Source organism: Lactuca virosa, chromosome 3 (assembly GCF_052849685.1).
Source record: "Lactuca virosa cultivar CGN04683 chromosome 3, Lactuca_virosa_CGN04683_v6, whole genome shotgun sequence".
Classification (NCBI taxonomy): Eukaryota; Viridiplantae; Streptophyta; class Magnoliopsida; order Asterales; family Asteraceae; genus Lactuca; species Lactuca virosa.
The window spans coordinates 306,426,548-306,440,002 of NC_136428.1; the positions used below are offsets into that span (position 1 = coordinate 306,426,548).

The 13,455-nt window shown below is 34.9% G+C and overlaps 1 protein-coding gene across 1 annotated transcript; it reads left to right on the top strand.

Annotated features, from left to right (window-relative positions):
• The first annotated feature begins 60 nt into the window (after positions 1 to 60).
• Positions 61 to 13,084, top strand: XRN3 (5'-3' exoribonuclease 3). Its single transcript, XM_079086473.1, has 23 exons — positions 61 to 404; positions 2,256 to 2,358; positions 2,456 to 2,532; positions 2,650 to 2,841; positions 3,042 to 3,161; positions 3,239 to 3,301; positions 3,888 to 4,037; positions 4,404 to 4,568; positions 5,785 to 5,862; positions 5,936 to 6,022; positions 6,109 to 6,354; positions 6,527 to 6,622; positions 6,970 to 7,065; positions 7,258 to 7,328; positions 8,979 to 9,107; positions 9,213 to 9,289; positions 9,564 to 9,604; positions 9,700 to 9,774; positions 9,872 to 10,029; positions 11,107 to 11,211; positions 11,604 to 11,679; positions 12,044 to 12,123; positions 12,284 to 13,084. The coding sequence occupies exons 1-23, from the start codon at positions 201 to 203 to the stop codon at positions 12,882 to 12,884; spliced, it is 3,090 nt and encodes a 1,029-aa protein (XP_078942599.1). The 5' UTR covers positions 61 to 200; the 3' UTR covers positions 12,885 to 13,084.
• Positions 13,085 to 13,455: the final 371 nt, after the last annotated feature.

The window sequence follows — 13,455 nt, forward strand, 5'->3', positions numbered from 1 at the left end:
TGAGTCCGTCTAAAAAGACTTGTAAGAGATACTTGGCATCGACCTATAACTTAGCATGACATGATACATTTGCCTGATACTCAAAATTACAAAACAACCCTACCCTTCTTCCTCATTAATCAGATTGTCAAGACGAACCCCTACGCAAAGCGGCGCTCTGGACCTTTTGCAGCGGGGCACGATACATATCTTCGGCGGCGATGGGAGTACCGGCGTTTTACCGCTGGCTAGCGGAGAAGTACCCAATGGTCGTTGTTGATGTTATAGAGGAAGAAGCCGTGGAAATTGACGGCATTAAAATTCCCGTCGATACAAGTAAACCTAACCCTAATCAAATTGAGTATGACAACCTTTATCTCGATATGAACGGAATAATCCATCCCTGTTTTCACCCCGAAGACCGGGTAACCATCCTCTCTCTCTCTCTCTCTCTCAATAGAGATATTTATCTCTATATCTATATCTCTCTATGTGTGTATATGTATGTTTAGTCTGAGATAATTTGTTTTTGTAGTTATATGTCATGTGTTTCCTGTGCTTCTCATCGATATTTTCTTCAAATGATTAAAAAACTCGGAAGGTTTTGAGAGCTCATAGGATTAGAGTAACCATTTATAATTCTATTTGTAAACGCTTCTTAATAATCCACAAGGAATGTGATACACTAAAAAGTTAGCCTCACATTCAACCCTGGAATCTTCTCTTCCAATCCTTGACATTGGAGAATAGAAGAATATCATTCATGGCTGAGATGCTCTATATTGAACCTAATGGCCCTTTTGCATATAAAATTCACCTTATAACTTGTCTTGTTGCCAAATTACTTCACTAGCTTGGTCGAAAGGGTATGGGTACCTAGTATATTGGAGCCTAGAAAAGTCACTCTTGTTCAATTATTTGTATAGCCAAAATACCTGCAATTAGTTAATCTGTATTCAACTATTATCTACTTCCTAATAAATCTTTCAAGTTTGTTTGTATGATGGTCTATGGTGAATAGAATAATACATAAACACAAAGAAGCCCATAGCACTTCCTGTATAAAAGTTGCTTTGGAACATTCCCAGCAAGGAAGAACGGAAACCATTGAGCAAAACCCACATATCAAAGCTTTTCAAATAACAACACACACCAATTTTCATTGAGGTTTTAAAAGGGTATACGTGACCCATGCGGGAGGTAAATCACTATGTCCCTGTCCCTATAGCAAGAAAGGTTATACCCAGGCTTGAACCTGAGACCTCTCCTATGGATAGGACACTCGTGTGGGGACTTTTCCTTTGAGATTTTAGTCCCCAAAGTCTACTGCTTTCAATAAATCTCACCCTCTACATTTATCTCACCTAAAAAGCATCATTATTGAGGTTAATGAAACATACATGTGGAATCAATCATGGCATTTCGGTATCCTTTATTTTGGATTGATAAATGAATGATAAGCTCTGTTTCAAGGATGGTACCAAGCATGCAGGAGGAAAGATCTCTTTGCCTCTTTCTTAGGTTTTAATCCTCCAGAGGTTACTTAAAGCAAGCATAACTACATCCTTAAAATTGGCTATATATATTATGGGGCCTTTGAGCAGCTTATGTGATGAACCCATAATTAGGGGCTGTGGTAGTAACAGAAACGAGAAAGCTTAAACTGACCTATTATAACGTACATCATGCGGTTTTGTGAGAAACATTGTTTTACTCTTTTTCCTCATTGATGACAGATATGTCTTGGAGTTATCTGTAACAATAACTGCCTGTTTCATTTTTTTTATTATTATTTTTTTTCCATTCATTGTTGAATGGATAGAGCTCTGTATGATGAATGAATTCTGTCTAGGGAAATTGCTGAATAGCAAAGTCTTTTTGACCGAATGAAGTGTCTTATTGAGAGTAAATGATTGACCATTTTATCCTTGTCTAGAAGTGATATGGAGCCAATACCTCATGTTACCATATGGAGGCAAAAGTTTTAAGGGACAATAACAAAACTCTCAACATATTCACCAAAATCGTAATATAAAAAGTAACATTGCTGAAGATTCATAAATGTTTTTGGAGTGGTGGGGTGTTGTAACCAGTAACTTCAGGTCAGAGTGTTTTTGGGAGGTCCTGGAATATACATAAATGGTCCAAACAACAAATTAAGTCACCATGTTTGTAATTTGTAAAAGAAATCCTTTATTATTAAGTGAAAAAGAAACAGCACCTAGGATTGTAAGTTTTTTATGCAGTGTCTTAATAATGAAAAGTGATGAATGCAGCCTTCTCCAACCTCTTTTAATGAGGTGTTCCAGTGCATGTTTGACTACATCGATCGGCTCTTTGTGATGGTGCGACCTAGGAAATTGCTTTATATGGCTATTGGTGTGTAGTAAGCCTGAAAAATTCTTGTAATATCATATTTCATTTTATAACTGATAATGAATTCTTACAAAAATGTCTGAAAAAAAATGTGGTGTAGATGGTGTTGCTCCAAGGGCAAAAATGAATCAGCAGCGATCTAGGCGGTTTAGAGCAGCCAAAGATGCAGCAGATGCGGTACGTGTAACAAACAAACACCCTACCCCGATCAAACTCTAACTAAGGGGCTCTGGCTCAGTTTTTAATTTTTATTATTGTATGTGAGTGCATGGGTTGAGAAATTGCATTTTGTAGGCAGCTGAGGAGGAAAGGCTTAGAGAGGAGTTTGAGAGGGAAGGCAGAAAGCTTCCTCCCAAACAAGAATCACAAACTTTTGACTCAAATGTCATCACCCCTGGGACTGAATTTATGGCTGTTCTCTCCGTTGCTCTCCAGTACTATGTTCACCAAAGATTAAACAATGATCCTGGATGGAAGCCTATAAAGGTAAATTCTTTCTCTAAATTTTCAATATACCTACCTACCTACCTACAGCACTGCATGTGCACTTTTAGTTTTCTTCTTAATTAGGACATTCTACTTTCCACTCTATAATATACTACTATTTAAGTTGCATAAATTACTCAAGGAACATTTATTGCAGAAGCAAACTTATCCAAGTCATGACCTGTTGATCTTTTTTGAAGGTTATCCTTTCGGATGCTAATGTTCCTGGTGAAGGGGAACATAAGATAATGTCATATATTCGGCTACAAAGGAACCTTCCTGGTTTTGATCCAAACACCCGCCATTGCTTATACGGATTGGTATTATTCGTTTTCATTCATTACATTTGACACTTGGCACTGTCCACTTAAAGTTTGATCTTTTTTTTAAACTACAGGATGCTGATCTCATCATGTTGGCTTTAGCTACCCATGAAGTCCACTTTTCGATACTTAGAGAGGTATAATTGCACAAACCTTAATCTAGTTGTATCTGCAATAAAGTAGGGGGAAGGAACTGTAATCTCTTGACCTTTTGCTTACCAGGAAACAGAATGGAAAATAATACTATAATATTTTGATTTTAACTTAGAAGTATATTTAATTTGATTTTTCTAGATTTTATTTACACCTAATGCTGTCCAGTGCCAGTGATCTCTGTTTATTAAACTTAATAGTGATCCATGCTTATTGATATTATCTTATTCAAGTGAGTGATGCTTACTACACTCTGCTAAACACCTGACATGCATGCTATATAATTGGGACAAGGGTTGATATGAGAAGAAAATATATAAAGAAAGAATAACCATTGAGTCACTTTTTAGAGGTTAAATTGAGGAGTGCAATATGTCTTAAGTAGACAACTATATTTGCTGATTATAACAGTGCATGTATTATCAAACAGTAGAGGTGTGGTCAAAAGAAATAGTAATACTCCTATATTTTGATAATTTGTACACATTGACTTTATTTAATCAAGTCCATTATCCTGCTGTGAACATGGGCACGGACATGTATTTTGCATATGACACTGGGTTGTTTCAGGTTGTATTTACTCCTGGACAACAAGACAAGTGTTTTCTTTGTGGTCAAATGGGTCATTTAGCAGCAACCTGTGAAGGAAAGGCAAAGAGGAAAGCTGGGGAATTTGATGAAAAAGGAAATGCTGAGGTTGTGCCCAAGAAACCATACCAGGTAGCTGTCAAACTGAACTTATGCAATTATTTGTTAGGCCAAATGCAAGAAATACCAACAAACTTCCATTATTTTATGTGTTATTGCTTCCTAATCCTATTAAGCCACTCTACTTTGAAAAACTACCTACCCAATTATAGCATTATGTTTCTTATTACTTTGAAAAATCTGTCTAACTATAGCAATGAAAATTGCTTCGTGTTTGGATGACATTGTGGATTTTTTAAAGTACAATGCTGTAATAGGAAGAAACAGAAGTAGGAAACTTTAATGGAAGAGTGTTGCTATTCTTGCATTTAACCCCAATTCATTTTCTGCTCTTGGAAGGCTGTGTATTTTATGGAATAACATGTGTATGCTTTGCAGTTTCTCAACATATGGACTCTTAGAGAGTACCTTGAATATGAGATGAGAATTCCTAATCCTCCTTCCAAGATTGATTTTGAGCGAATAGTTGATGACTTTATCTTCATGTGTTTTTTTGTTGGGAACGACTTTCTACCACATATGCCCACTTTGGAAATACGTGAGGTACAATCAGAATAAAAATCCCTTTTTATTTATTTAATTTTATAACGACACAGCTTTATTTATTTATTTATTTTTTTAATTTCAATGATTCTATCTAATAAAATAATAATTTGTTTTTATCGAAAATAACTAAAATGTATAGTTTTTGGTTAAATTTTCGTGAGCTTTTGTCATGCTTCATTTTTTAGTTTTTACAAATAAAAAAAATTCATTACTTGTAGCTAAGTAATGTATAGAGTAGAGTTAGAGGGTGTTTGGGATTTCATTTTGAAGTTAAAAAGGACTTATTGCCTTATGAATGTGAGAAAGTAGTTTTTAAAAAAGTGTTTGGATTAGCTTTTTAGTGGCAAAAGTCAATAAGTTAAAAAGTGTTTGGCTAACTAACTTATTGACTTTTGCTTGTTTTTTCTTCTAATAAGTCGTAAGTCATTCCAATAAGTTACAAATTGTAACTTATTCAAAACTCCTTTTGAAAGGCTAAACTAAAAGTTGTTTTGAAAGTCCTTATTAGGTATCCAAACACTTTTTTTTAACTTATTAACTTTTCAAGATGTCAATAAGTTAAAAAGGAGTTTTTAGATGAAATTCCAAACACCCCATTAAACCAATACATTGTATTTACATATAGTGACAGAATACAGATGCATATAAAAATTAATTTGATTCCTACATAGAGAAGTTTATTACAAATGGGAAGTAACCAATTAGATTAATCTTAAAAGAAGAGGATTCAAATGATGTGTTTAATATTTTGAGAAGGGCTAAACGTAAAAGATAGCAACTTGCCTTGATTTATTTGTTTATCATAGCATCTTTAATTTTGTTTCTATCAGGACATTGTACTATGAAAAGTCTACCCAATTAGAGCATTGTAGTATGAATTTTTCCTTATTAGAAAAAATCTAGTTACTCAATTATAGCAGTGAAAGTTGTTTTGTAATTTGATGACATTGCTATATATTTGGGTAGATTTTTCGAATTTGAATGCTGTAACAGGAAGGAATGAAAGTAGGATGCTATATAATAAACAAAAAAAGAAAACGAAAAAGAAAGTAGCATTCTGAAACTTTAGGCTGAAAAAAAGAGAAGAAAAAGATACATGGATTGGAAAGAATAATATAGCATGGCATGTAGGACTGTAGGAGTAATTTAATTTTAATATATATATATCTTGTTTAAGGTGTATTTGTTATATCTGGGTGGTGGTGGTTGACAGGGTGCAATTAATTTACTGCTAGCGGTGTATAAAAAGGAGTTTAGGAACCTGAATGGGTATCTGACTAATGGAAGCAAGGTGAGTATTATCTAATGTTATATTGAAGTAGTAGGTATCTATGTATCTGAATTGTTTTGTTATTGACTCCCAGCCAGACCTTAAGAAAGTGGAGCAGTTTATTCAGGCGGTGGGGTCATACGAAGATAAAATATTTCAGAAAAGAGGGCGGTTGCATCAGGTTATATTTAGTTTTAGTTTGAGTTTGAGTTTGAGTTGAGAAAGATGGATATTAATTAATAATAATAATATGTTTGTGTTGTGCAGAGACAAGCGGAAAGGATAAAACGTGAGAAATCTCAAGCAAAATCTCAAGCAATGAGAGGAGATGATGCGGCACCACAAATGGAACCGGACTCATTAGTTCCAGTCGGCCGCTTTCAGGGATCACGTCTTGCTTCTGGACCTTCCCCCTCACCATACCATTCCCGACCACAAAAACTTGCACGCCTCTCCACCTCTTCTTCTGTTGGTGCTGCCATTGTTCAAGCTGAGTCCAGTCTTGAAAATGATGTATGTTTCCCTTCTCACTCACATTATCAACTGCTTTTTAGTTAAATGAATAAACAAACCCTTTCACTTTCCTTCCTTCTTCTTTGGCTCTCCAGAATCCAGATCTTGTTATATTTGTTATATATGGCAGTTGGCCCTTTTTTCGGATAAAAAAGGTATTACTTGTTTTCAGGTACTTGACAATAAGGAAGAACTCAAAACAAAACTCAAGGGGATACTTCGTGACAAGTCTGATGCTTTTAATTCTGACCAGCCCGAGGAAGATAAGGTTACCATTATATTTATATGCCTCAATACTCTTACCATATTCTACAAATACCAATCTACTTCTATATTTTGTAATCCACATACAAACCTATTTTTCCCTACTACTACTATGTCTATATCTGGGTGGACTTTTCAAACTACAATGACACAAACTACCATCACCATACTATATGAATATGAGTAGATTTTTCCAAGTAGAATGTCTTAATAAGAAAAAAAAAGTATGTGCATGTGCAATGTTGTAATAGAAAGAAATGAAAGTAGGATGCTACAATACACAAATAAATGAAACTATGTTGCTCTATGATTTATAGTTTACATGTTATTCTCATGATGGGTTGTTGCCAGATAAAATTGGGAGTGCCTGGATGGAAAGAGAGGTACTATGAAGAGAAGTTCTCTGCAAGTTCCCCTGAAGAGCTTGAGGAAATACGGAGAGATGTTGTAAGATTCCAAACCTTTTTCAGTTGATTCCGTCCTGTGCTTAGTTGATATGTAATGTACGGATGAAAAGCTCAATTAAACCCAAATAAGATTATTATAAAAAAATATATCTTCTAGCCATTTTTTTTAGAAAACAAAATATAAATCTAAGTAGTATGAACCTTAAACTATATGCTAATGGGTTTTTCACAGGTCTTAAAATACACAGAAGGCTTGTGTTGGGTGATGCATTATTACTACGAAGGTGTCTGTTCCTGGCAGTGGTAACTTTCTTCTATATATATTTATTGTAAAGCCACTATTTTTATAAAAATAAGGGTTAAATGCAAAAAGATAGCAACACCCTTGGTTTAAAAAAGCGCTGACTAGGCGCGCTTAATGCGCTAGGCGCCCAAGCGATGACCAAAAGCGCATCAAGTAATGAGATGCGATGCGATTCCCTTAGTCGGTCGCCTTTTTCGCTTTTTCCCGCTTTTTAGCGCATTGCGCTTCAGCGCTTAATACCGCTTAGGGTAATTAATAGAAAATGGGCCTTTAATTAAGTTAGACGGGCCAATAGGTTTATATAAATAAAGGAAAGGGATGTAGAATCAATATTGTTAGAGGCGGTAAACACGATTACACAAACAGAGCAAATCGTATCATCGCTCCAACTCATCTTCTCCAAGTAATCAGAAATCAACTCTGCTAATGTTTTCTACTTCCATTCCATTATACTAATCTACATATTCTATTCTCTTCTCAAGTCTAAAACTCTGAAGTCTGATAGTCTGAAGGATGAAATTTGGTCATTATATTTACATGTTTTCTCTTAAGTTGTTTGCTACTAACGTGTGTTACCTAACTGTTAAGTCATACACATAATTCATAAGTTATTTCTTATCCTACATGATAGTTTAGACGATTTCTAGTATCAGTACTTAGGATTTAATATGATACTACTATGATTTTACGAGATTTTTAAGTATTTCCATATATTTTATATTTTTTTCAATGTGGGGCGCATCGTGTGCTCTAGGCGAGCGCTTTCGCTTAGCGCTTAGCGCATCGGCCCCCAAAGGCTTTAGCGCTTTAGGGCGCTTTACGCTTTTTAAAACCAAGGCAACACCCTTTCATTATTTGTTTATTATAGCATTCCACTTTCATCTCTTCCTATTATAGCATTGTACTTAAAAAAATGTACCCAAAAACAGCAATGCTGTCTAAACACAAAACAGTTTTCACATGTATAAATGGCTGGATCTATTAAAGTACACTGTCTTAATAAGATTAGTTGAAGCTAAAATGCTGTAATAAGAAGATTTGAAAGTAGGATGCTATCATAAACAAATGAATGAATCTATGTTGGTGTATCTTGCATTTAGCTCAAAGCTTAATTGGTACTACCTGTTTATACTTGATGGATTTTGGAATCATTGAAGCATTTTCAGTTCGTTCTTGATATAAGAGTTTTGAACAACTTGTCAGATGTTCGTTCAGTGTGGTATATGTTGGGAACATATCTAAAAGTTCTTGATCTAGTTTTTCTAAAAAGGGCCAACCATTAATTTTCTTTTGTTTTTGTATAAGTAACTTTGGCCTTGTCTTTCCATGTAGTGTTGTGTTGTCTATATAAACTGCTGTCTGGATCAATGGTTTTTGAACATATTTGAGAAAATGACGCCACACTTGGGTAAACGGAAGGAAAAAATAAATGAGGCCAATTTTGTAAAAGATAGGAATTAAGGGGATGACTTTCTCTAATAAGTCGTTCTTTCTGCATAGTCAAAAGAAAACAGCCATTAATAGATTACTTGGTGGATTAATTTTAAACCATAATCCTTTAAACCCACCTTAGAGTTTAGGGGTATGCCTCGTTGCATTAAGTTCCTCAAAAATAATTATATTGAAACATTTCATATTTGTACTTTCAGGTTTTACCCATATCATTATGCGCCGTTTGCTTCTGATCTTAAGGATCTTGGAGAATTAAGCATCAGTTTTGAACTCGGTTCCCCATTCAAACCGTTTAATCAACTGATGGGCGTGTTTCCTGCTGCAAGGTCGAACCTGTTATATATATATATATATATATATATATATATATATTATCTTGATTCTTTCCATATTAACAAAAAAAATGTCTTTAACTGAGTTCATTTTTACAGTTCCCACGCTCTTCCCGAGCATTATAGAAAGTTGATGATGGATCCGGACTCGCCTATTATCGATTTTTACCCAACAGGTATAGTATTTTTTTAATCTAATACCCCAAGCCTGAAGCCATGATTAATACAAACTGCTCTCTACCCACACCTAGAATGAGTATCCAATCCATACAACTCAATACACCTAGCAGGCTGGGCTGCTGCTGATAAATTTTGTAACACGCCATGCCTGCTTGAAGTTATAGACTATCCCAGTAACCTTTGGATCAGTTCTAAAACCATGGTGGAAGTTATTGGTATCCCACACCACCACTTACGACTTGTAATAGTTGTCACCTTTTTTTTTTTTAGATTTTGAAGTCGACATGAATGGGAAGCGTTTTGCATGGCAGGTATCCACTATGCTTTCTTCTTTTCCCTTTTCCTTTAACAGGGTTTCTCTGTATTTGAAAATATTAACAAACTTATGGTAATTACGTACATGTAGGGAATAGCAAAGTTGCCTTTCATTGATGAAGATCGCCTTCTTGCAGAAGTGTCAAAAGTTGAGCATACTTTAACGGTATAAGGACACAACTCGTGCCTTTTTTTTTTTTTTTTTTTCTTTTTGTTGATGAAAGTATCTATTGAAGGAAAATGAATTGGTGATTTATATACAGGAGGAAGAGGCTCGGAGAAACAGCACAATGTGTGACATGCTTTTTGTGGCATTATCACACACATTATCTCCATACATATTCTCTCTAAACGACCGATGTAAGCAGTTATCCGCCAAGGAACGAGTTGAAGTCAAAGAACAAATCGACCCACTCGCAAGGTAGGTTTGTATTGCATTGTCTGTCTACTTGTTGGCATTTTTAATCTTTTGTCTTGGGATAAATGCAACCTATTTTCATTGATTTCTTTATAATAGCATCCTGGTTTCATTTCTTCCTATTACAAATTAGTTTTTTATTGCTGTAATTTGTTAGGTTATTTGAAGAATGATTTTCAAATAAGAAAAAGAAAATCACAAGTATAATGCTATAGCTGGGTAGGCAACGTCTTGTTTTAATAAGAAAATTTTCAAAGTACAATGCATTAACGAAGAGAAATGCATTGCTTATATTGCAGTTAGTCCCCTTTTTTTTTATTGATTAAATGCAAAAATAGCAACATACTCTATCAATTTCTTTATTAAATCCTACATTCATATCTTCCTATTACATCATTGTACTTCAAATGAAATGTTCTACCGGTTATAGCAATGTCATCCGGATACAAAGCAAGTTTCACTACTATAATTAGGTAGATTTTTCAAAGTATAATGTTGTCATAAGAAAAACATTTTAGAGTACAGTATTATAATTTGGTAGATGTTTTCAAACTACAATGCCTTAATGTGGAAAAATATTCAAAATACAGTGCTATGATAGAAAGAAAAGAAAGTAAGATGCTATAAATGAAACTACCTTTTGTGTGTGTGTGTGTGTTTAGCCCTTTTTATATTTTATAAGTTTTGGCTTAAAATAAAAAAATAGCCAAAAACTTTCATTGGTTTGTTTATTATAATGAAGTACTTCCATTGTCTTCCTATTCCAGCATTGTACTATAAGTATCTACCATTATTGCAGTGTCGTCCTAATACAAAACAAATTTCACTACTGTAGACTTTTCAAAGTATAATGTCCTGGTAAGAAAAAAAAATGGAAACTGGTTAGATTTTTAAAGTAGAATACTTTAGTATGAAAAAAGAAGTGGATACTAGAAAGAAATGGAAGAAGGATGGTATAATACACAAATAAAGAGTGTAGGTTTCTTTTTCTTGTATTCAGCCTTTCTTTCTTTTTGCAAGCCCGTATGTGATTTTTTTTTTTAAATTTTTATTTCTGATTTAATTGGTGGGTGTGTGCAGTGGGGGGATGAATGGGTATCTATCCCTTTGTGGCGGAGATCCCTGTCCTCCAATATTTAGCTCACCTGTTGACGGCATGGATGACATCATGGATAATCAAGTCATGTATGTAAACTTTCACTGCCTTTTTGCTATTGTGTATTGTTGGTGTGTAAGGAAGTAGGCCCTCCCTGTTAAACAAATAAACAGAAGAGAAGAAGTTGGGAATGTTTTTTTTCCCCAACCTAGAAAGGTGGGACATAGACTAGTGATAAACTATTGATCTTTTGTCTGTGTCCTCTCCCGAGGACAGAGATATGTCTAAAAGATCATCTCAGGCTCTGGGTGAAAGGACTTGGAATAAAGCAGTCCTTTTGGGTGCCTTCCATTCTGTTCCTTTAGCCTTGTTATCCGCGAGAGAAAAATAGACCTAGAAAGTTAGTTAGTTTGTTTGTCCAACCGAGGGGAGGGGTTCACTAATCTAATTTTTACTGTCTGCTTGCTTGCATGCATATCAGATGTGCTATATACAGACTGCCAGAATATCATAACCATATATCTCGACCACCTGCAGGGGTCAAACCACCAAAAAAGGTAAATGCTATATCGTTCATTGTCTTGTCATACTAAATTCAGAATGTGTTTTATCCCCAACCTAACCCAACATTCTGATATAAAATATTTTTACAATGCTTAATCCCAACCCAACTCAGCTCGAGTTTTTTATACTTCATTAATGACACCAATGTTTTTTCTAACTATGTAATGTATTTATTTATTACTTATAATCAATCAAGCTTAACTAATATTATAATATTATAATCTAAATCGCTAAAAATATTTATTAAAAAGTTATCATTCATTAAATTATAGTCTAAATAAATAAATATAGCAATGCCAATTGTTGTTTTTTTATCTTTTATTTGTGACCGACTGACTGGTGGAATTTATGGTGCAGACGGTGACGGTGGATGATTTACAACCAGAGCCTGCTTTATGGCATGAAGATTCTGGAAGAAAGCCCTGGGAGAACGGAAGGTACCATATTACTGTTCTTTCTTTTAACTTACCTCAAATCTTTCAAACCAACAAAATAACACCCACACCATGGAATGGAATGGAATTTTTATTCTGTTCTTTGATAGAGAAGAGAAGGTTCCAGTCCTTAACGAATGATTTTCTACTTTTGATGATGTAGGAATGGGCAGAACAGGCAGCATAACAACAACAATAACAACAATAATAATTATAACAACCAGCACCAGCACCACCACCCTGGGCGGCAGCTTGGAGATGCTGCACATCGACTTGTGAACAATAGCTTACAAATAAAGACAGATAGAAGAAATAGTCATTATCATCATCCATATGACCCACGCCCACCCCCTTTCCATGCTATTAGACCACCAGCACCAGCATCCTATCATCACAACCAAAGTAGGATGGTGCAGGGTTATCATCCTACTCCACAATCACATAACTATGCTCAACCCCAACCTTATGCTTCACCTGCCCATGCCAATTACACTAGTAGTAGTAGTAGGTCAGTTTCAGATCATCAAACCCCTGGATACGAATACGATCCACGTGTCACCCATCAAACTCCACATGCCGTTACTCATTACTATCCACACCAGGGTTACAATAACAGTGGTGGCTATGGTGCTGCCAATCAGACTGCAGGATGGGCAGCCGCTCGTGGGAATCAAGGTGGCGACAGAGGAGGAGGAAGACATCATCATGGTGGAGGCAACAACCAATTCTCAGCATTGAATAGAAGACCCCCTCATCGCCGTTAGATATGTAATGTCTATGTTTATGTTTATGTTGGAATACATAATGTATCATATGTGTCCACTTATATCAATTTCATTCCATAGCTTCAGCTCAGGATATTAGATGATTCCTCTCTAATTTTTGTTGTATTTATACTTGCCTTTTATGTTCCTTATCTTTTTTATCGAATCCAATAATAAAACCCAGAAAATCTTTATTCCAATGCTTTTCATTTTGTATTTGTCAATTTGTGTACGCTAATTAGGGTTTTATATTTAGGCTGTGCACAGATTAGCAGAAAACTAGTTTTTGCTTTATAACTGTAAGATGCCATAAAAACGCATTTACATATATAATTAAAATTAGGTTAAAGCCAATTTTGGCTAATCAATTACTGTATTTCATATATCTTTAAAGTACCAGTTTATATATTTTTTTACATGCAGACTACTGAACATAAAAGCTATCCTAAATGCGCTCTTTTAGGCTTTAGCTTTTTGACAACTTATTGCCCAACTTATTTTCACACTTTTTTTGCAATGTTTTTCTACTTCACTTTCAACATTTATAAAATTGAATATGTAAAAATATACA